The sequence below is a fragment of the Halictus rubicundus genome, chromosome 2, assembly GCF_050948215.1.
Source record: "Halictus rubicundus isolate RS-2024b chromosome 2, iyHalRubi1_principal, whole genome shotgun sequence".
NCBI classification, from domain to species: Eukaryota; Metazoa; Arthropoda; class Insecta; order Hymenoptera; family Halictidae; genus Halictus; species Halictus rubicundus.
In genome coordinates, this window is record NC_135150.1 from 24714603 (window position 1) to 24739894 (window position 25292).

Genomic DNA, 25292 nt, shown 5'->3' on the forward strand with positions numbered 1-25292 from the left:
AAATCAGCCTGATTTATGCGCTGCGCTCACCTTGTCCGGTTTTGGGCGGCCGGGCAGCGAGCGAATCGTTCCCGAAAGGTGGTAAAAAGAGGAAACCGAGAAAAAAATCGGGAAAAAATCGTAACCACTTTCAAGAGACGTCTTATACGCCGGATAGATATCGATCATCGATCGACATGTGTTCTCTTTGCGAGGGACGTCTTGTAAATGCGAAAAGTACAGTCGTCGACTCGAACGGTCCGCGTTATCGATCATTCGACATGACAACGGCGCGCGGTGGTGTGTCTTCTCGAAAATCGAACAAAAACCGTCGCTTAAAATCTTATTAAGAAGTCAATCTTATTAACAGAATCGTACAGGCAATGTTAAATATGATGTACATCGTCAGGGACCAGTAGTGATTCAACATTTGCGTTGAATGCCACTGGTTTTTTTATCGTGCGATTCAATGAAACCTGTTATTACGGGATCTGACGATAATCAGAGCATACCAAGTGCTCCATATCTGCCTTCGTTCAAAATTTGAAAGAATCGCAATCTCACCATTGTTAGCAAAAAATGAGAACTTAATCATTACAAGCAGAAGCATTTTATAGATCAAATTGTGCAAATACTTTTTAGAAAAATTTGTTCCCCCACGTTTGCTCGATCCTCGAGGAGAATCGATCACCGTTCGACGTGTCCCGCAATCCCTAGATCTCGCGGCGCGATCTTTCGCGCAAACCTGCGATTTAGAACCGATTTCGTCACCGATCTCCTGCGCCACGTGCGTGCACCAGAACTTCAGGGTTGGAGGATCGATTCGAGTGGAACGCCGCCGTCGATCGCGAGCTTAATCATGCACGACGCTGCTCTGAATCGGGGAATGAGAACGACATGGCGGACAAGCGGATTTTTTCAACGATCGAGAAACCCTGAGAACTAGTCTTCCCAGCAGTTGCTCGCTTCGTTCGTCGCGGGAAATTGCGAGACTGAATTGTACAGGGTGTCGGCGGCGAGGCCTTGAGAGCCCGCGAGACTTGGATGCAGTATAAATCAAAATGCAGACGCGGTTCGAAATAAAATTGTTTTCGCGCGACTCCACTCCCGAAATAATCGAATTCGAAATCCTCGACTGGTTTTGGCTTCTCGTAAATGCTTTTGAGCCGCGATAATCTGGCTGCATATTTATCGGAAGACAAACTCTGGTGGTCCTGTTTGCTGCAAAACATTTTTTAAACTCGCTGGATTGTCTTGGTTTGGAATAACATTTGGAGGAACGGCCGAAAAGCATTTCTGAATAAAAAGGTATGAATACAAGAGAGAAACAGTGGGCAGTAATTTTCCAATAAAAATTGCATAAAGATCAGAGAAGAGTAGAAAAATTGAGAGACGTGTGAAATAATATTGAATTTGAACTAATCACAATGGAACTTCGCAGGGTGATCACAGAGATTTTTCAATAATCTCGGAAACGAAAAGAAAATGCGGTTCCCTGCCCTCTGATAAAAGCACACGAGCTCGGAAACGCAAGGTGTCGTTTAAAATAAAATACAGTGATTTCTCTATATATGTCGCCAAGGTCTAGATGATAAATGTCGCGGAGTTATCCCCACTGCCGCGGGGGATATTCCGTGAGGGGCCACGAAGCTCGAGAGACTTCGGAGTGTCAACAAAACATGGATATGTGTCCTGGATGATATATGTCGTTGGCAAGACCCGTGTCGTTGACATATATCGAGAATTCCCTGTAATTCAGAATTCTCGTCCACACTTCCTACTACGTTTTACAAGAACTGGAAATCGAAAGTCCACCGGTCATTAATTTCCGCGTTTCGAAATACAGAAGGATCCAGAGCCGAGACCGAAACACTGTTTCATCGGGAGATGATAGGTTGTTTATCTTTCAAATCTTGGAGAAGCCGGCAGCCTTCGCATACCGACGGAGGATCGTCCAAATAATCAGCGCTTCCCTGGCGCCGAATTTTAATTCACGACCGTCCTTTATCACGAGGATGCGATTGATGGCCTTCGGAATAGTCGGAATAGTCGGAATACATAGTCGGAGTCATCCTTCGATCTGCTAATGTCCGGCATCCTGTTATCTGAAGGTTCTGTTATCCGAACGGGCATTTCACAGTGGCATTTCTATGCGACGTACACATATAATTTATGTGCGAACCAGGTGCGGCGTCGCACTGACTGAGTGAGGATTGCGTAGGTTTAATTATTGAAATTATTGGACAACGATAAATCAGTAAATAAAATCGTAAATGTGACATTTTTAATGGGAAAGGCGAATTTGTGAAAGCTGTGTTTTTATCGGATAATATTAGTTCACTTTTGGACCCGCACTTCCATTATCCGAACATCCTAATCATAACAATATAGTACGAACAATAGCATTCATTAGCAGCACGTATAATTTAGAATTTATTTCTGCCAACTATAAAAAATTTAAGTCAAACATGAAAAATACAGTGTTTACTCGATATTTGTCCAAAACACGGGTCTAGCCAGGGACATATATCGACCAGGAGATACTGAGAAAAGAACAGCGAAGCTCTATAGTGGGGATAGTTCTGGAACTTGTATCGGTCAGGCATTTGGGACATATATAGAGTGAACACTGTAGTTCTCATTACAATTATCAAAAAGAAAACTTTAAAAATCGGTACGGTTCACCACCTCAATACAAGTCATATTAGACTTTATATCATGTGTGTCTAGCAGTAAATAAATTACCGTAGTTTCTTCAAAGGGAAATTACTTAAACTAATCGTAATCTATTACAAAATACACGGAAGAGCAGAGAGGCGAACAGAAATTGCAGGTCGGACGTGTCTTAGAGTGTATGTCAAATAGAGTGTCAATTTTGAACTGTGGAGCTAGGAGAGGCTCGGTATTTCATTTTCAATGGGACGTCACCGACTATTTAAAGCCGTGGTCCACCTCGGGCAGTTACAACACCGTCTATAGATTTGCAAATGAGGTCCGGGCGTTTCGCTCATTCGCGGAAGTGGAACGCGGTCTAGGTGTAAGCGACAGCGCGGCGTTTCGTTTTTAATAGCTCGTCGGTCATGTAACCGCGAGATAACAGAGTTCGTTCCGCGGGTTACGACGGAAAGAGAGACTCAGTGAAAACCGCTGCGTATGTATGTACGCTCGCGGCACCACGCTTGTACACGCGTGCGCGCGCGCGCTGATTCCGGAAGCGGCTTTCTTCCTCTCGCACGGACGATCCCCATTCGGTCGGCTTCTGGAAGATTCTCCGTGCGATCACTTTCGTTCTCTCGTTTGTTCGCTGCCGGGCGCAAACCGCGGGAAACGATTCCCTCGACCACACTGTTTCAGCAAATTCAAAATTTCTGCGGACCCTGCCACTTGTCTGACCTCATTTTCATCTCCCATGTGCACGGTGAAATTACAGATTTTGTTTTAAAAAAAGGAAGTAGATTGTCTGATTCTACATTAGACGGATCATGCTTCTTAAGAAGTCATTTCGAAACAAAAGCGTAATGTTTCACTTTATAAAAGTTTGGTAAAAGTTTCCCAATATATAATAATTCCCAATATATATCTCGAGAATTCTCGAGAAATATAGTCTTATTTCTCATTTCCCGAGAAATGAAAAATGTTGAGAAATCAGGATCACTGCTTTTATGGTTTTGGTCCGAAGAGCAGGATATGAGAAATTCTACATTATGGAAGAACAGCTAATATTATTACAGTGTTGAAGTGTTAATAATATAAGAATCACCTAGCTAAACGGTTGACTAGGTAGAAAGAAGAGAAAACCGTTGATACGGTAATTTCTCTATATATGTCGCCAAGACCTGCACGATAAACGTCGCGGAATTATCCCCACTACCGCGGGGTAGCTCGAGAGGCCTCGGACCCCGAGGAGTGTAAACATAACACTGCACCGTTATGTCTCCTGGTCGATATACGACTCTGGCGTGTTGTTGACATATATCGAGAATTCACTGTATATGGTTTTACATCTCAAATTTTTAATTTTGTACAATTAACGCACACTGTTCCAGACAGTGTAGTCCAAGTTAGGCTACTCTTCTCTAATAATGAAATCTATCGTCCTTTTGAAGAGGTGTCCATTTTACCCAAATTAATTTCTTCGAATTACACATGGGGGACAAAAAGAAATCTCTTTTAGCATTCCGCATTGTTCGCAAATGTTAGAGTCACCTTTAGAGAAGCGTTCTTGATAATGTCGGATGATAACCAATAAGGTGACAGTAATCATTCATTGAATCGTTCTGGTATCTACTAATTGGCAATCACACCGACCTCGACGACAGAGAGGCGAGGACGTTTGAACAAACGCCATCAGACCATGTTACAATTTTCACGCGCGCTTCATCGTCCAGGAAGACGCTAGGATCGATACGTCGAGGATGGTCGATCTAATAGTATCCGGGATCATTATGGTGTACGACGCCAATCATCGTGACACGGTCCGCGAGCCTTCGTTATGAATAGTTGTTCAGATAATTGACAGTCGCGATCGCCGTTCTGATTAAATGGCTGTTAGGCGACTAAACAGGATTGTCTTCTGCTGGAATTTCATGTGTATCTCACACTGCCGTGAAACGTTCCTTGTTTAGGCGCGTGTTGGGTGAACGTGCTCTTTTGCACCAAAAATTTGGTAAACTTTTTGGGATTGAATTAATTTTCATTTTAACAGTGAAGAATTTACGGTTCGGGAATTTTTGTGCGTTGCGCAGGTTCGATTCCGTCGATTAAGTAACAAAATTGAATGCTTTCCTCCAGGTATTTATACGTGCTCTTTTTGGTGATTTGGTAAACTTTTTGGGATTGGATTAATTTTCATTTTAACAATGAAAAATTGACGGTTCGGGAATTTTTGTGCATTGCGCAGATTCGATTCCGTCGATTAAGTAACAAAATTGAATGCTTTCCTCCAGGTATTTATACGTGCTCTTTTTGGTGATTTGGTAAACTTTTTGGGATTGGATTAATTTTCATTTTAACAATGAAAAATTGACGGTTCGGGAATTTTTGTGCATTGCGCAGATTCGATTCCGTCGATTAAGTAACAAAATTGAATGCTTTCCTCCAGGTATTTATACGTGCTCTTTTTGGTGATTTGGTAAACTTTTTGGGATTGGATTCATTTTCATTTTAACAGTGAAAAATTGACGTTTCGGGAATTTTTGTGCATCGCGCAGATTCGATTCCGTCGATTAAGTAACAAAATTGAATGCTTTCCTCTAGGTATTTATACGTGCTCTTTTTGGTGATTTGGTAAACCTTTTGGTATTTAATTAATTTTCATTTTAACAGTGAAAAATTGACGGTTCGGGAATTTTTGTGCATTGCGCAGATTCGATTCCGTCGACTAAGTAACAAAATTGAATGCTTTCCTCTAGGTATTTATACGTGCTCTTTTTGGTGATTTGGTAAACCTTTTGGTATTTAATTAATTTTCAGTTTAACACTTTGAAAAATTAAAGGTTCCTTCAGGAAAAGGTTCGGGAATTCATGTGCGATGCACGACTTCGATTCTAGGTGTTCTCTAAATAGGTGTTCGTCGCTCAGTTGTTGCAAAATCCTCAAAATGCCACAAAAATCCCGTAGCGTACAGTAAAAATTTGAAAATCCAGCGAAAGTTGCACAATACCGATCCAGTCTTTCTATAAAACCAACAGGTGTCTCGCTGCGAACAATTTCGCACGGCGTAGAATCCACGATTGTCCTTTCATTTGCTCGCCTTGCTAAATTGCCACGCGAGCAAGCAGAATCGGACCTCCGGTTTCCGCGTGGAATCGGATTGTTAACCGGGCACTCGAAGAGACCGCGCGCGTTATGTCACCGGGCCTGCTCGCGCAAATTTAATTAGTCCCAGTGATTTGCACGGTCCGCTGCTCCTTCGCTTTTCCGTGACGATCCGCCGCGAAATTCGCCACTCGTTTATCTTCATTAGCTGCCGGCGGATTGTCACAGGAGATTGAACGTCGGCTGGCAATTTTTCCCTGCGGTGGCTCGTGGCCATTTTAACGGCGCGGCGGAACCTTCGGCTCTCATCCGCCTCTAATTGGCTCTATCGATCCCGACGAATTCCTTTTAATTGAGAACTCCTCTGTCCGCTTCCGCCGCCTTCTTTGCGATCACCTTTGATCTATTTTACAAGGCTTCTCCTGTAGCTTCGGGCCTCGTTTGAAACCGATGGTGTCCATCGTCGTGTGCTTGTTTGGTCAAAAGATTATTTAAGAACCTTCATCTAATTGGAAGAGTCTGAAGACAAGCAATGACTATACTCCTAGCGATGGACGATCTATACCTATAGATTTATAGAATTCCCATTAATCGAATCAAGGTTTTAGGTTTTTCGAACAGCCTAGTACTTTTATCAATTTTTTAAGGAATTCCATGTTGCCTAATCTTCATAATACACCGACCACGTGAGTCATATAAGAACGAGATTTTTTGGTCAGGTTTAAGAATGGACTTTCGTGGCAAAACATTGAATCTGAATTTTATTGCAACTTGTGACTCGCAAAAGGATTGAGACGTTCGCGATCCCTTGTCCCATATATGGACCACGAAAAAAATTTAAATAAACCTCAATAAATCATACATAATCGAAGACAGCAAGCACCGCATATGTAATTAACTTCGAAGCCTCTTTGAAGCTTGTGAAACAACATTGTCATCCACCTAAGAGATGACTGGTTGTTATAGCATCGAAAAGCCCCTTGTCATTCTCTACATTCGAAGATGCCGGGGCAGTGAACGTGTTAAACAAGTATCACAGTAATCAATTTTAACATCCCTTCTCAATAATTCATCGACTGAATTACCTCGATGTTTTCTCATTTGTGGGATTACTGTGTGCATCATGACTGTGCACCATCCGGTATCAGGAATGTTTCTCGAAAAAAAGAAAAACTCAAAGGTGTCAATTTCTCGAGACAATTTGTGGAAAAGGAAATTGCAGTCGCCGTTGAATGATCTATTCAGGAAGCTCTCGATTTCGTAAGGATTATCGAGCGATTGTTTGCGCCGAGACTCTTCGGTTTCAGTTTCTGTCAACTTTTTCGATGATTGTTTTCTCTTCTGCCGAATGCTCTGCATCGGCGGCCGATATCGATGGGGAATAAATAATAAATAACAATATGGGGAGACTGTTTGCCCTGCGATTTCTACGCAGGACAAACAGAACTTTCTAACAGGCCTCTTGACACGGAAGCTGTCCGAAATCGGCTCGGCCGAACTTTCGACCGCTTTCTTTCCTTGCGCAAAATTGGCGGCGCGAGGCCAAGATCGATACGAAACAAGATTTAGCTGTGCCTATGCCATATTACAGGCTGTTCAATCCATTTCATCTGCTGAAGACCCTCACGTGATAATTTTCACTGATTCCGCTAGTGTCCTAGAGAGCTTATCTAACTCGGAAAACCAAGACCCCATCATTACACATATCATCAATGCCTTAATCAAAGCTAAAAATAACAACAAAGAAATCATTTTTTCATGGATTCCCTCCCACGTAGGCATATTGGGCAATGAATCAGCGGACGATGCGGCTAAAAAGGCCTCCAGAGAAATACCTTCGAACAACTTGGCTTCTTACAGAGATTTGAATAAACAAATCAAAAGAGAAATCTGGGATAGATGGAACAATAAATGGTCTAATTCTCCTCCCTCTAAGCTATCCTTGGTAAGACAAGACCTCCGTAATAACGACTGTCCCCCGATTACTAACAGAAGAGACCAGGTAGTCATCACCCGACTTCGCATTGGCCACACTAACCTGACCCACTTACATAAAATTTTAAAAGACCCTCCCCCCGTATGCTCCCGATGTAATACACCACTTTCAATTGAACATCTCATCCTACAATGCCCTCTTTTCTCCTTCCAAAGAAGACGCTTGGCTATCCCCAACAATTTCAGTGATTGTTTCAATGTTAAGTCGAATATAGACCAAGTCTTAAAATTTCTAAAATCCACAAAAATTTTTCACACATTGTAATATTGTATACATATAACAAGTACAAAATTTGTTCTCCTCAGTATACTTATAAGTGACATATATGTTAAGTACAAAGATATAATAATGTAACATTATGATATAATATCTGTGGTCGCTAATGACCTAGTTGTTGATGCGACCTGTATAAATAAATAAATTAAAAAAAAAAAAAAGATTTAGCTGTGTATCTGCGACGACGGTACCTCGGGGGAAGGTTCATTTATCGCGCACGTAGCCCCGAGGCGGCAGTCACCGACCGGATGACCGACGATCCTCGAACCTCGATCGATCCACAGAGTCGATATTTTCCAGCCGCGAAAAGCCGACGCAAGACACGATAAATCAACGAACCCGTCGCGGCTATAAATAACGGAGCCGAGAATATATTGATTTCATAACGCCCGCCGCGATTCTGTTTGCAAATTATTTACGCGCGTCTGCCAGCCGCCGCGGACTCATGACGATGATCGCGTCCCGAGATAAAGTATAGGTCGACGCTTGCTAGACAGCCCCATCGAACAGTATTTTTATCGGGACTTTCAGTCACGAGTAAGTTTATTAGCGGATACCGATTTTCCCGTCGTTTATCATTCGAAACTTCTGTCTCTCGAACCCTAGCGTAGGAATGTTTACTCTTGGATTTCTTCATTGTGCGATGAAACAGTCTCGTGCGTGTTCACATAGTGTATTTCTTTATTGCGAATTCCTGCGTGCGTGTGATAATGTTTTCTTAACACTTTGACTGCCAAAAACCTCAAAAATTCTATATAAGCAAAGCAAGTTATTTAATGAAATTTTTTTTTTTTTTTAAATTATATGATATCGAGTAGTCCTCCAACTTTCTTGGATTTTACAGATCCTAATCAAATTTGGTACGGTGAATCTATTAACGTAAAAATTCATTTTAAAACCTGGACAAATAATTCCGTCACCCACGTATGGGTGACATGGCAATCAACGTGTTAATCTTGATAGAAATGATTTATGAATAGAAAGATTTGACTTTATCAGACCGGGGGATCCTTTAAAAACTACTCCAAAAAATTTTACTTTAATGTTCTCCTCGTGATTCGAAGCAACTGGAATTTTTTCCAAATTTTCTATACACTTCGTTTAGGAAATTAATCCTCCTAGCTCGGTTGAAAAACTACTGACACGCGTTAAAGAATCGAAAATACGAGTGGCTGACTGCAAAGTTAAGTCACGAAACCTTCGCACTAGAATGCAAGCAAACAGTATAGTCTCCTCGCTAAATGAATTCCATTCGAACAGTTCTTTTCAAAGACTTAACACTTCATCAAACGAATGATGCCGCATTCATTACGCAAAAATAATTCGTAGCAATGATACATAACGTCGGGAATACGCGTTGCAAAACTGTGTTTATCGTACCCTCCGCAGAATATATTAATGAAAGAGACTATAAAAATAGCTGTAGTAGAAAGTCTAGCATTTCTGACCAATGCTCCACGTGTTAATACAAGTTTAATTCCGAATTTCGCCATCGAAAAATTAATTGGAGAGTCAATGGTGTCAACTCGAGAAGAACAAACTTGAAAAGTTAGTAGAATCTTCACTATTTAGCGAACTGAAGTTTCTTGGGATCTACGGGACGCACAAAGATTGCAGAAGCAATTGCTATAATCAGACTTGTATTTCCTATTCTTGACACTAGATTTACGGAGCACCGAGAGTGCTTATTTTACATTTCTTTATAAAACTAATATACGCTATATTACATATTTGCAGCGTACAATTGCCCGTGGATGCATCTTTACAATCTCAGTAATCATAAATTAAGAAACCTAATCGAAAACCTAGTGTTAAATTACTAAATAAAGATTGCTCTAATTTTACGTGACTTTTATGGACATTTTTGTGTTGAATCAACGCATTAATATTGAAGTAGATAAATAAATAAATTACAAGACGAGGGTTAAAGTCGATCAGTAATCATAAATTAAAAAACCTAATCGAAAACCTAGTGTTAAATTACTAAATAAAGATTGCTCCAATTTTATGTGACTTTTATGGACATTTTTGTGTCAAATCAACGCACTAATATCGAAGTAGATAAACAAATAAATTACAAGACGGGGGTTAAAGTCGATCAGTAATCATAAATTAAAAAACCTAGTCGAAAACCTAGTGTTAAATTACTAAATAAAGATTGCTCCAATTTTATGTGACTTTTATGGACATTTTTGTGTCAAATCAACGCACTAATATTGAAGTAGATAAATAAATAAATTACAAGACGGGGGTTAAAGTCGATCAGTAATCATAAATTAAAAAACCTAGTCGAAAACCTAGTGTTAAATTACTAAATAAAGATTGCTCTAATTTTACGTGACTTTTATGGACATTTTTGTGTCAAATCAACGCACTAATATCGAAGTAGATAAACAAATAAATTACAAGACGGGGGTTAAAGTCGATCAGTAATCATAAATTAAAAAACGTAGTCGAAAACCTAGTGTTAAAATACTAAATAAAGATTGCTCCAATTTTATGTGACTTTTATGGACATTTTTGTGTCGAACCAACGCATTAATATCGAAGGAGATAAACAAATAAATTAGAAGACGGGGGTTAAAGTCGATCAGTAATCATAAATTAAAAAACCTAGTCGAAAACCTAGTGTTAAATTACTAAATAAAGATTGCTCTAATTTTACGTGACTTTTATGGACATTTTTGTGTCGAATCAACGTATTAATATCGAAGTAGATAAACAAATAAATTACAAGACGGGGGTTAAAGTCGATCAGTAATCATAAATTAAAAAACCTAATCGAAAACCTAGTGTTAAATTACTAAATAAAGATTGCTCTAATTTTACGTGACTTTAATGGACATTTTTGTGTCGAATCAACGCATTAATATCGAAGTAGATAAACAAATAAATTAGAAGACGGGGGTTAAAGTCGATCAGTAATCATAAATTAAAAAACCTAGTCGAAAACCTAGTGTTAAAATACTAAATAAAGATTGCTCCAATTTTATGTGACTTTAATGGACATTTTTGTGTCAAATCAACGCATTAATATCGAAGTAGATAAACAAATAAATTAGAAGACGGGGGTTAAAGTCGAAGGTAACATTGTCGGGGGTTACCGTCCGAGTCAGGTTTCCTGTTCGTACGTTACTAAATGAATAGCTGCAGTTGTGCGCGCCTTTTATGGACACCTTTTGCGCGCGCGAGTATTAAACTAAATAAATAAATCGCAAGTAAAGGGGTTAAAGTCGAACAGGACGTGGTGGGTCTGGTCACGTTCTCGTGGCGGACGCGAAATGTCAGCGTTCCGGCGGATCCGCTCTCGGAAACCTTCTCTAGGTCGTTTGGAAACGTCCGACACACCGGGTCGATTTGCATATACAACGTAAATAAAGGATCCGGCGTGGTGGCGCTCCGAAATTGCGACATCGCGGATTACGTTCGACTCGCGTGCCACCGGGCCGAGAGAGCTCTCTCGCCCGGTTACACAGTTTGCCTCTCTCTCTCTCTCTCTGTCTCTCTCTCGTTATCTCTGCATCTCTCGCCTTCCACGCTGTACGTACCTTTCTCCCCCGTCCCTGTCTACGGTCGCCTGGAATCGTTTATCTAATACGGTGTCGATCGTTTTCCAGCGACAAATGTGTCACGATCGGACACGCAGTCCTTATGCAGATGACGCGCGCAAGGATAACGCCGTCTATCTCGCGGGGAACCTTGCGAGATCGTTCGCAAGCAATTGTTTTCTGACGACGAATCCCAGCGTTGCGCGCAGTGTTCCTTCTCGAGAGTTTCTCGAGAAATTTCAATCTAGGAAAATTCTTACGAATCTCATTGATTTTATGACGTATAAATTCTTAACACTAGGTTTACGGAGCACTAGAAATGACTATTTTACATTACTTTACAGAAATAACGTGATTGTATCTCTCAAAATTTATGGCCATCCTTTTAATAATATATATATATATCGAAAGAAATAAATTTGTTAAATAATTCCTCGTGGATGCATCTTTACAATCTCAATATTCGTAAATTAGAAAATATTAGAATCCGTCATTTTGACGGGTCCCGTAAATCTAGTGTTAAATTCTCTTAGATTCTTATTTAGAACTTTAGAAAAAGTGAATACTGAATTGAGTAATGAGTTTCTTGTTGTTGTTCAAGAAGAAGTATCTAAAAGAAGAGATTGTTGTATCCCTTATAAAATATCTGCATAATCCAGTATCTCTGCAGAAAGATTCAGAAGATACATTTTTTGATTTAACATCCAAGGCAGATATGTATAAAATGGCAAAACAAATTCTAAGCAGACTTTTTGGAAAATATGACAATGATTCTTATGAAAATAGTGAAAAACTTTGAGATTCTCAGAATGAGGAATTATCACTGGAAAAACAATTAGAAATTGCAGACAGTCTTCAAGAATTTAGTGTCAAGAGTTTAGCGGCAGAAGAAAATAAATTCCAGACTCCAGACAGAATTATATTGTCTGATTTTACATTAGACGCATTATGCTTCTTAAGAAGTCATTTCAAGACAAAAGCGTAATGTTTCACTTTATAAAAGTTTGATAAAAGTTTCCCAATATATAATAATTCCCAATATATTATATATCTCGAGAATTCTCGAGAAATATAGTATTATTTCTCATCTCTCGAGAAATAAAAAATGTTGACAAATCAGGAACACTAGTTGTGCGCGGCCCAATCTAGTATAGTGCGCGAACGCGTCGCGCGAGTCGCATCGGAATCATTATTTTATTAGTTCACGAACGTCGGTGATTTCTTTCTTGCGTCTCTTGGAACGTGCTTCTTTCGACGGCCACAGTGACCGGAGCTTCAAAATTTCATGGGACGAACATGTGTATTTTCTTATGGAGCTGTAATTGTTTTAACTTTAGTAACAGAGGAATATTCTGTCCCGATTTGAAATAAATTCTGAATATTCATTTTGAAACAGAAGAATATTTTGTCTCGATTTCAAATAAATTCTCAAACAGGATCGAATAGAGTAAAAACGATGATACTGCAATCGTATGAAAAGAGATGACCTTACCGAAGACTGAATGACGTTAGAGATTAATAGGAAGTGGTTTAATAGACTTTCAATTGCAGGAAACGTTGGAGTTGCAATTTCTATTCGTGACGGAGATCGAGAAGATCGCGTTGCGTAGAAAAGAAATAAAAGTAAAATTCGATGGAGAGATGATCTAGTAAATTCTCCAACTGCTGAAATGACCTGAACTCCTTAAAAATCTAAAAGATCTAAAATCCGTAAAAATCGAAATTGTCCGGAGAAATGTCACATCGTCCAGGGAAAGTTTGACACACATCGGCATCACGCAATCTAACGAAATGTTTCGTTAATAATCCGTGGAACCCGTAACGGAGGAATTACATAATTACGACGACGCCTGGCGTGTTAGTGTCTCTCGGTGTCATCATCACTTAGTCATCGGTTTCGGCTGTGACCGAGTTGACGCGACACGCCCATTGGAAACCGGTGATAACGATCGCGGACCCTATACGACGGAACGTTAGATCTCGGCCGATAAGAGACTCAATTTACGATGTCTTTAATGAAGACGTTGAAGGCTTGATTACAATGTTGTTAAGTGACTAAAAATTATGTCCGCGGCACGGAACGGGAGCAGAGAGATTCAGTTGCCGGGCCTAGATCTGTATCGCTTCGCGAGATCGAGACTGACGGATCGACCGCTCCGGTAATATCACTCTCTTTCCACGTGGTTGTGAAGTTAATGCTGCTTTTGATTGCTCCTTTCGCTTGGAGATTAGAAAATCCTGATTGCTATGCGATTCTTCGAAAATTCCTGCAGATATTCTATAGATCTCTACAAGAATTTTACTTTTTATCGAGTAGAAACGCTTCACGGAAATATTCGATCGTTCACAAATTACAAATCGAAATAGACAGTATATAGATAATAGAGTACACTTCAGCTTCAAGTTCAACAGTTGGTTTCACCGAAGAACGTCGAACTGAAGATTCTCACTCCACCGAGATGAATGTTTTGCGAACGTTTCCCAGTTTCCAATTCCTGGCAGTTGCAACAGAAGTTCGAAGTCTGTTTCCTGGATTTGCATGGAACAGGAGAAAGCACTCCACATTGCAAAATCGATTTCTCTGGTTCGACCTTAGACAAAACCTCGGATAACCAGACCTTGATCGAAAGAATCCGGAGATTCCTAGGAGGCTAGCTTTCCTAAGCGACACACGTAACCGTTCACCACGCGGTCGACGAACGATCCTCCTGTCCAGGTGATAAACGATCGGGGACGCACCAAAGCGGAAAGTGAAATCCACGAATCGGCCAGCCTAAGGTCAACGACTGAAAATCGTTTTCGCACAGCCATCGATTAATCGAACCACCTTCGTGTCGATAAGCGGACAAAAATGTCCGAATAAGAGGAACACTCATTCTTTTTGCATAAAATTTCACTTAATCAAACGGCACAAAATTGACTGTCTTAATATTTAAAACGACCATGTCTTGTTTTACACTTTTTTCCGCTTACAGGCAAGCTCTGCTTCATTCTACCCTCGGCCAAAAATTGCTACATGCATCGTTATTAAAAATATTTTTTACATTACTACATTTGTTCACATTTGATACATTATTAGACACTTGAGAATTGTATGACTAAATTGCATCAGTTTCGTATGCATAAAATAAACAATATCTTATAGAATGGAAATATTCTAGGTCGGAGGAAATGCTTTGTTTTCGAGTTAAAATAATTTTCCGAATGCAAGGGTTTAAGAACACGGGTTTCCAGTGTTTCTACTATGTTTTAATATTTATTCCTTCCAATAGACTACACAGAAAAAATGCAAAACCTTTGTGGCCAATCTAATGAATACACATATACATTATTTTGAGCACTAGAACCACCGAACGAGTCAAAATGGCTTTCTCCTAATTTTGTCTTTTAGAGATATTGAAATTAAAAAACATGTTTCCTTGAGAAAATTTTTGATAAACTTCTCTATCGAAGTAGATATTTAAACAAAACTGGTACGAAATCTAAAGAACTGCAATTTTGTTGTTATTACAAGGCAATGCATGCCAGTTGCATTTAGTGCTCGGTTGTTCTAGTGTTAAACAATTTCAAAGGCTATTTTATTGAGCATTTTCGAAACCACGAGACGAGAGGAGAGAAAATATGTGCATAAACGAGAGCAGGTCGCGATCGGTCGCGATCCTCACGATCCTCGTGGATCTCGACGGGCGATTTGCACGCGAATCGCGCGCCGATTTCACGCTCGGCGAAAAGCTAGCGGCCCGCTCCGAGGCGTTTTCGCAATCGCGACGAGGGTAACCGCGCGCGCGTCCGCGATTCGGTCTAGACGAAGCGGCGCTCGTGTTTCAAGGACTCGGTTTCGCGAAGCGTCGATAATAAATGATGATCTGGATCGAGAGACCGAGAAGATTCGCCGACGAAGAAGATCGTAATCGAACCGGCTCGACTTATGCATATATATATATATATAGATATTTTTCTTTTTTCTGGCCCGGCCGTTTCTCGAGCGACCGGTAAACAGACACGCGCGTGCAACCGTCGATGTAATGAGCCCCGGCCGTGTTGCAAAATATGTAGACGATCGCGGCAAAAGGGGTCTTAGATTTATGTTTTCAGTGAGGCAACGCTCTCGCCGAGATATCTCGTCGCGAAAACGAGAGCGTGACGAAACTCGCGCGTTATTGAAATTATTGCCTCCTCGCGTTTAATAGTGGAAAATAACACGGTGCGCTGCTCTAGCACCACCTACGTTTTCCAATGTTTGCAGATTCTCTGTAAGAACGCGGTCAAATTGGTCGTGCGAGCGCAACGAGCATAGCGAACGCTTGATTGGCGAGGTTTAATGCGTGCCCTTTGGCAGCACGTGGAAAAATGGAGTGTAGCAAGATTAATTACGACAAGCAAGACTTTTTTAGAATTTTTTAAAAACTGGACCTAACACGTTAAAAGCCACGTCGGTCCGTAGGGACCGGCCTCAGATTTTAGGTTCATGTGACAGCGCAGGGTCTGCCCTTGTACTCTGGTTTCCCTTCATAACACGCATAAATCTTTCGCCTTTTACTAAAGATTTCCGTGGAGGGGAACAATTGATGAGTCTGTAGGGTCTGCCCTTGTATACCGATTGTAAAGATTTGTAAAGATTTAGGGGACATCGGTTTTCGTTGAGTCAATGCTTTAAGAAAAAGAATATAATATAGAAGATGTCAATGTAATTTATTGAGTCACGGCCTGAACGGAACGGCAAGCGAAAGGGGCTGGACACTTAACGTGTTAAATATTCATTTTTATTTAATATTCTGGGAAACACAAATTTAACTGAAACCTTAAAAACCAGTACGAAGCTTGCAAATGACACGCTTACAAATGATACAGAAATAGTAAAGAGTAGATTAATAAATTTAGGGCAGGGCTGTATTGAAATTGTCCTCATATGTGAAATAATATAAGCAACGTCTTCAGCATTTGTTTTCTGATGCGTTTTCCGCAGCGAGGGAGGATTAGTGTTCCTGATTTCTCAACATTTTTCATTTCTCGAGAAATGAGAAATAAGACTATATTTCTCGATAATTCTCGATAATTCGATAATGAATCATTGTCATATTTTCCAAAAAGTCTGCTTAGAATTTGTTCTGCCATTTTATACATATCTGCCTTGGATGTTAAATAAAAAAATGTATCGTCTGAATCTTTTTGATACAACAATCTTGTCTCCTCTTTTAGATACTTCTTCTTGAATAACAACAAGAAACTAATTACTCAATTCAGTGTTCAGTTTTTCGAAAGTTTTAAATAAGAATTTAAGAGAATTTAAGAATTTATATGTTATAAAATAGATGATATTCATAAGAATTTTCCTAGATTGAAATTTCTCGAGAAATACTGGAATTTCTCGAGAAATGAGAAATAATCAATTATAAAATTTCAAGCTCGAGGATAAAAGATACAAGCTCGAGGATCCGGATCGAACGGTTCGCCTCGAGCACGATCGGCTAATTGCGTTCGCCTTAACGAGCATCCCGGTGTAATGACTCCTCGATCGTTACCTGACGCCGACGTAACGAAGGCGTCGCGTTGTATCAACGCTTAGGGGAAACGTAATGCTGGTATTAGAAGGATCCTTGAACGGAACCGAGCCTTGCGCCTTGTGATAGCAACCGCGCGATCTTTCGGTCGCGGGAAACGCTGAGGATAACTAGTATGCAAAGCGTAATGGATCCGCGTGCCTTCGTAATCTCTTGGCTGCGTTGGTTTTTCAAAAACCCGTCGGTTTTTCACCGGATTCTGTACTGAATTCTTTCGTCACTGTCCAACGCGGAAAATCGATAACTTATTCGTGTAGAGAGGCATTGTTCGTCGAATTGAAGATTATTTCCCGTGTTGCTATGATATCGCAAATAAACGATTAGACCGTGGATCCTTGTGCAAAATGTACATTTCCATCGGTTGCTTTTAACACTAAACGGTGACTTCAGAAGTGACTAGTTTACATTACTTTATAAAAATAACAAAAACCTGCCGTCCAAATTTTTAGACATTTCTTTTCAATAACACATATACTCGAAGAAATAAACGCGTTGAATAGTTCCTCATGTATCTTTAGAATCTTAATAATTGTAAATTGAAAATATTAAGACACGCCATTTTGACGGATCCCGTAAACCTAGTGTTGATAATTCTCTTGCTCTTAACCCTTAGTGCTACAACGAGTGAGACTCGTGGTAAGAAAGGGACGAAAACAATAAGTCTGACCTGTGGTACCTCATTCGAAAAAAATCGTAAACAACACGAGCCTGACCGGTGGTACCTCGTTCGGACCAAACGTAAACAACACGATTCAGACCCGTGGTTCGGTGGTTCTCGACATTTTCTTACTTTCTTCTTGTTTATTGTCTTGACCTTCTTGTTCATTGTGGCCCGAGCAATAGGAAGTTACTGATGATATCACAGTATTCTTAAATTCTTCCGATACATCGACTATGTTTCAGTAAATTTCTACATCCAAGCACGCATTATAATACCACAGTCATACGACACGATCTGAATAAATTGAATGTTTTAATTTCTACCGTGCGGTACTAATTATTAATTCGTCAAGAGTCGACATTAAGTAAATGAATTCAGTTCGTTGCACGTTAAAATGCCCATCTTAAGTACCTCGGAACATTCGAAAAATCTGCATTTAATTTGTAGAATTAACGCTGCTTCGTCCTAATTAGTTAAAAATCCCGTCTAGTGATTTCAACGCGCGACGAGAACGATCATCGTCGTCGAATATTAAAGAGCACCGATGGGGTGAACGCGCCGCCGTCAAGCCATAGAAATTCCGGTTTGCCGGTCGTAGGAGGTGTCTGCAAAAAAATAAGCTTGAAACCCTGACGTCAGATCCTGGTCTTCAACTTCGGCCGGGAATTCCCAACCATAAAAGCTTCGCTTATGGCCTGTCACGGTCCGTTCGAATCCTCAAAGTTTTCTCTTCGATAAAGTTGAATTATTTATGGACAGATTAATATATAAATAATTCAATGAAATGCCTGCACATTTGTGCGAACACAATGAAAACCTTACGTCAGAAATTGGTGTTGAAAATTGCGAAATCGACGAGTGAAATTATCAACGAGGATGTTAATAAAATTTCAGAAATTTTAAGAACTATAGCTACGTCCTCTAACGTTTTCTTCCAGGAATTAGTATTGGAGATTTTATAAAGATTCCGCCTTCGAGAGCCGACGTTAAAAATAGCTACCGGTGGATAAAAAGCATGGCCGTCCTTGGCGCCCGGAACTCAAAATTAATAGTCTGAACAGCGGCGTCTCAAAGGTGCACAATTCTCTCAGAAAAATTCTTTCTCTCGAAGAGGAAAGGTTCGCCGGCGCTTATTAGCATAATTCCGTGGTCGGTGTCCACGTGAGAAGCGAATCATCTACGAGAAAACATTTTCCCAAACCGCATAGCTATTTCCAGACTGTCGAAGGAAAGCGGTCCGTCGTGGGATGCCGAAGGAGAAACCACGGAATCTGTTATCGCTACCTTGTAACATATATCTTTTTACGATCATGCGTGTTCACGCATCCGGGGGACGATGCTCATTAGCGACGAGCTAATCGCTGCCTCCGGTATCGGTAACGAGGGAGCGCAGCCCGAGGTGGATCAACTGACGTGGCTCCGCCGAATGATCCTAAGCGCAGCACTGTAATGCAACCGGTTGACGAATTAATCCGCGCCGAGGCGAATTCCGAGCGAGCCGCCGCTTCCTCGCGGACAAATTTTTGCATAAGCGAGCAAACAGGACAGAAAAACGAAGCTGAGAGATATGCTCTTCGAGCCTCTTGGGATCGTTGGAGCCTTGCTAACAAGCTGAAGAACATACGAGAATCGATGAGAAGGCAAACAATGATTGATCACGTTAATACTTCCTGATCTCGCGAAAAGATCTTCGTCAATCTTCAGACTCTGCTCTCTGAACAAAAATAACAAGATCTCCTTTTGTTAACAATTTTCCAAATTGGAATAAATACTTCATCGTTTGTAGTTGCTACTAGCTATGGGAACAGCGTGGGATCAAAACGATCAAGCATTCCTTGATGCGAGGATTCATCTTCGATTTTCATGGAATAGATAAATCATCGCGGACAAATATCAATGGTTCGAAAATTATTTTCGATTTTATTAAGCGATGTGCAATTAAAATTTAATTTCGTTAAAACGGTGCGACCAAGCTGAAGCTATATAAACAAGTCTTAAGTTGAGTTAGGTTAAGTTACGCATTAAGCTGTTACGTAATATGTTAACCCTTAACGGTCCGGAAGTATTTCAAGTTTACTTCCGACCAGGTCCAAGCGGACCATGGATAACAAGCGGAAACAAATTCGCAGAAGTGAACTGGCTTAACGCGTTCATTATGTAAATATGACAACAATAAGAGTGATAAAAATAATAGAATGATTTTTGCCGCCACATACGCAGCATTGGACCCAGCAAATAAAAGTGCCATGCCACTTATATGGCGGCACTGGTTCGTTAATATGTTCATGTATTGTATATGCTACATAAACCATATCTGGTTTAAAGCATTAACACTTTGATCGGCAAACAACCCCACAAATGCCATAAAATCAAAGTAAGTTATTTAATCAAATGTATTGTATCTGCCACATAAACCATACCTGGTTTAAAGCATTAACACTTTGATCGCCAAACTAGCAACCCCAAAAATGCCCTAAAATCAAAGTAAGTTATTTAATAAAATGTATTGTATATGCTACATAAACCACACCTGATTTAAAGCATTAACACTTTGATCGCCAAACTAGCAACCCCAAAAATGCCCTAAAATCAAAGTAAGTTATTCAATCAAATGTATTGTATCTGCCACATAAACCATACCTGGTTTAATGCATTAACACTTTGATCGCCAAACTAGCAACCCCAAAAATGCCATAAAATCAAAGTAAGTTATTTAATAAAATGTATTGTATATGCTACATAAACCACACCTGATTTAAAGCATTAACACTTTGATCGCCAAACTAGCAACCCCAAAAATGCCCTAAAATCAAAGTAAGTTATTCAATCAAATGTATTGTATCTGCCACACAAACCATACCTGGTTTAAAGCATTAACACTTTGATCGCCAAACTAGCAACCCCAAAAATGCCATAAAATCAAAGTAAGTTATTTAATAAAATGTATTGTATATGCTACATAAACCACACCTGATTTAAAGCATTAACACTTTGATCGCCAAACTAGCAACCCCAAAAATTCCATAAAATCAAAGTAAGTTATTTAATCAAATGTATTGTATATGCCACATAAACCATACCTGGTTTAAAGCATTAACACTTTGATCGCCACACTAGCAACCCCAAAAATTCCATAAAATCAAAGTAAGTTATTCAATAAAATAAAAATTGCAAAAAATTAAATATATGATACTGAGTAGTCCTCCAACTTTCTCGCATGTTACAGATCCTAATAAAGTTTGGTGCAACGAATATATCAACGTAAAAATTCGTTTTAAAACCTGCACAAATAATTCCGTCACCCATATGTGGCATTCGACGCGTTAAATAGATGATAATAAGCTGTTAGGAAGCCCGCAACGAACATTTCCAATACTGTGGATTGTTGATTATGGCAGAGCCAAGCCAACGAACGATCCCCGAACGCGTGCCATCGGCGATCCGGTGACTTGAACGCGTGGCAGAGCGTGTCGTCGTCAAAGACAGAGACGCATCGCGGCAACACTGTCATTCTCGGCGTCGTGTTCACGGCTGGTAAATCGTATCGAGGGTATATAACGAGATTACAAGCGGCGGCGGCGGCTGCCAGTATAGATCTGGCGCAACAGATCCTAGACAATGGAGGAGAACGGCATCGTCGACGAAATCTTGTCGCCGTCGGTACCCGAGGGGTGGGGGGCGGGGGTTTCATAACTGAATCCCGATACCTGACAGCGCTCGGTGTCGCGGGTGACAGGTATTCGTTGCGTGGCCGGTATATATATATCGAAATTTTTGCTGGCACGGGAGGCGCCGCGCCGCGTGTTCGAGCGAGACCGAGCGAGCGAGAGAATGGCCTGGGCGACGCTCAAAGAGAGGCGTCGCGAAGAATTTTTGTGGAATTCAATACACTGGTCAGCCTCGAAGCGCCGCACCTGTGCTGGGCCCGTGTAACAGGACACTCTGAAACTCTGATTTTTCCGTTGACCGCTTATTTCTGTCACCTGGCGCGCCCCGGCCAACTCTTCCTTCCATTAGCCGATTTTAACCCTTCGAGCATCACCATGCCCGTGGATAGGGACTTGAAGACTGTTATGACATTGACTTCACTTGGTGGAACGGTTGTGGAGAACCTTCGTTCAGGAAAAAGAACAATTGTCTGTCCACTTTGTATACAGTTATCTGTTTTTCGTTAGGAGTCCAGTAGAAATGTCTTTCTCTCTTTCTGATCCTTCCTCAAGATTCTGAAACAGTCTCAAAGAGTGCCTGATCAATTCAATGACCCTCCACTGTACCTCACAATTTTCATTTTAAACTCTTGCAATGTTCCTCCTGTGTTCGATAAGACCATCCGTTTTTGTAATAATTCCATGAAATCCTCGGTCCAACGATAATAAACCGCTCTACTCTAATAAAGTAGAGTACTCTACTCTAATAAAGTAGAGTACTCTACTCTAATAAAGCCATCGAACAACGAACATGCCGCGTTACTTTTCCGTTCAGAGCGCGACAAGCATTTTCAAAGCGCAAAACGAATATCGACGTGCGCGGCGCGTAATTCGACTGGCTGAAGGATCGTCGATCCACCAGAGCCGCTCTCGCGCGACCCTCGTTTCGCGTAGATCCCGGAAGATCGGCAAGGAGAAAAATAAAATGAAATAAAATGCCGGGCAAGGCTGCTTCCACGTTATTTTCTGAGCGGGCCACGCCCGACAGGACGCATAAATCGTGTTCGAAGCCCGGCCGTGTTCCATTAGAGCCGATACAGCTCTTCGATCTGGAGCGGCGGTAGCGCCGCGAAAAAGAACGCGGCGAGAGAGACAAGAGGTCGGACCTTGGGCGGCAACAGGCGGCGAAGGTAGGCCACCACGGTGCGAAACGCCGGCTGATTTACGTGCGAAAATGGCCAATTAACCGGCGTAATCGGCCCGCGTACGCTCGCCTGCACTCTCCCGAGCCCCGGCCGAGTGCTGGACCAACCGAAGGGACCTCCAGTGTCAAAGTCGCGGAAATGCTCCGCGGTTCGGCGCGCTCTGGCCATGAAAGCGTTTCGCGGCCACCTTGGGGACCGTGCTTCACGAACCGAGGAAACGAAACGGTCGGAGACAGTGGGGACACAGTGGGGCCGGAGGTACCGTTCTTCCCCAGGCACCTATGCAAAATTTATTCAGAAGCTTGGTGCTTCTATAGCGGAGAGATATATACCTCCGAGATGATAACCTCTTCTAGGCTCTCTCGTTGCACAAGTGAGGTGCTGCTACCTGAAGCAGTAGAAACAGTGAAAAAGTTGGAGGAGATACATGGTGAACGTAGGCTAGGCTAGGGACGACAAGCTAGGATCCTATCGAAAAGCTAGAGAGCCCGTCGTTGCACAAGTGAGGTGCTGCTACCTGAAGCAGTAGAAACATTGAGAAAGTTGGAGGAGATACATGGTGAACGTAGGCTAGGCTAGGGACGAAAAGCTAGGATCCTACCGAAAAGCTAGAGAGCCTGTCGTTGCACAAGTGAGGTGCTGCTGCCTGAAGCAGTAGAAACAGTGAAAAAGTTGGAGGATATAAATTATGAACGTAGGCTAGGCTAGGGACGACAAGCTAGGATAGGGCTAGAAGTACTGCTTTCAGTGTAAATTTAGGCAAAAATGAATAAACTCCGGACTTTGTACATTAACACTAGAACTACCGAGCCCTAAACGTGACTTAGACTTATCCCTTTATGATAACAGGAAGATTGAATTTGCTCGGGTTTGATACGATTTTTATGGTAACATGTACTCCAAAGAAGAGATACATTAAAACATTTCTCGTGGAAACGTTTTCATAGCTTCACTAATCGTGAAAGAAAAAATCATCCACCAGTCATTTTGACTGGTTCGGTAGTTCTAGTGTTAACAAGATGAAGGCATATCGGAGCGGGAGAGAAGCTAAAAGGATCGACGAAGATAGATGATGTGTCAGGGTAGGGACAATAAGCTAGGACAGAGCTAAAAGTACTGCTTTTCATATAAATTTATGCAAGAATGAATAAATTGAGGATTTTGTACATTAACAAGCATGAAGGCATATCGAAACGGGAGAGAAGCTAAAAGGATCGACGAAGATAGATGATGGGCCAGGCTAGGGACAATAACCTAGGACAGAGCTATAAGTACTGCTTTTAGTGTAAATTTATGCAAAAATGAATAAACTCCGGATTTTGTACACTGTCAAGAATGAATGGCATATCGAAACAGGAGAGAGGCTAAAAGGATCGACGAAGATAGATGATCCAGGGTAGGGACAATAAGCGAGAGTGAGGCTAAAAGTACTGTTCCTTGCATAAACTTGTGCACAATTCACCAAGTATATTCAGTACAACTCGAAACAGTTGATTGGTCAACAGCGTGGCGTAGCTTAATGTAGATGTTAACGAATTGTTCGCAAATGAAGATTTCTAGTTGGGACTTGTTACTCGCCCGGGCTTGTACCGCACTTAACGGATCATTGTGCAAGATCAAACCGGAATGCGAGATCGAGCAGCCCCGAGATTCTTCGTGTAGAACGAGATCTCGTTGGCCAGAGAAGAAGACGAATCCCCATGATTTATCGCTGATTCTCGCGGCTTCTGGGAACCGAGAATGCACGAGAGAGTCTCTCTCTCTCTCTCTCTCTCTCTCTGTCTTTCTCGGGAGAGCCTCTTTCTCCGCGGAGAAAAGTTCTCGTGGAAGAGAGGACGCGCGTGTTGGTCTCGTCTCGGGTGCATCGTTTCGTCGCCTGGTTTTAGCAGACAATGCACGGCTACCCGCAGATGGAACCGCGCTAGAACAATGAGCGGTTGCGACACTGTTTCGAAAACGTCGCCGACGCTGGTATGCAAAGTTTGTTTATGACTGGCGAGCATGTAGAAACCGGGCGCGAACACAATGCTCCCGTCGCGTTCCCCTCGGCTCGGAAATTTCGCAGTTATCGCGAGCCCGCGCGGTTGCGGGCTGCTACCTAATTAATATCGAACCTCTGAGAGTAATATCGAAGCGTGAAGCCCGCTTGCGCGGTTGTGTATGCGTGCGTGTCTTCGGTTTCGCTCGAAATACACCGTTTTAAGTGGCCACTTAATCTGCTTATTGGTCAATCCGAGACCGCGACGAGCCTGACTCCCGCTCGTCGAACAGATGGAACCGAGATATAACCTGTAGGCCGCATGTAGAGTAATGTTCCCTCGGCGACAGATAAACGACACGCGGTTGCAGGTGGAGGACATGCGGGCGAGGCGGAGAAGAGTGTAATCGGCGCGACATTATCGCTTATGCAATCAAAAGCTTCACGTCGATTTACGTTGGTTTCAGATCGAGGCGACGGCGGCTACGACGGCGGTAGCGGGCAGCCCGCTTTCCTGGCACATACCGAGGCCGTCCTTGGTCGGGCGCAGCGAGAGGGACAGCGAGAATGGTAGCTGGGCTCATCATCATCTACACCCGAACTCACCTTCCAGGGGATCCACCTCGTCGCAAGGGTCCACCGCCAGCACACACGTAAGCGAACCGCCGCTGGCGGTCCTCTAAC

At 41.7% G+C, this 25292-nt stretch overlaps 2 protein-coding genes and 1 non-coding gene across 3 annotated transcripts in view; 2 read left to right on the plus strand and 1 right to left on the minus strand.

Moving 5' to 3' along the window:
- Positions 1–25292, minus strand: part of Nudc (nuclear distribution C, dynein complex regulator) — a 177034-nt gene that overhangs the window by 145544 nt on the left and 6198 nt on the right. The gene's annotated exons all lie outside the window — the stretch shown is intronic.
- Positions 1–25292, plus strand: part of LOC143365728 (uncharacterized) — a 33583-nt gene that overhangs the window by 4112 nt on the left and 4179 nt on the right. Inside the window, exon 3 of the mRNA XM_076806165.1 lies at positions 25076–25261. Within this exon, the coding sequence (XP_076662280.1) occupies positions 25076–25261 (186 nt within the window). The remainder of the gene's footprint in view (positions 1–25075; positions 25262–25292) is intronic.
- LOC143352182 (U5 spliceosomal RNA) lies at positions 16050–16164 on the plus strand. Its single transcript, XR_013081871.1, has one exon. It is a non-coding gene; the product is annotated as a U5 spliceosomal RNA (small nuclear RNA).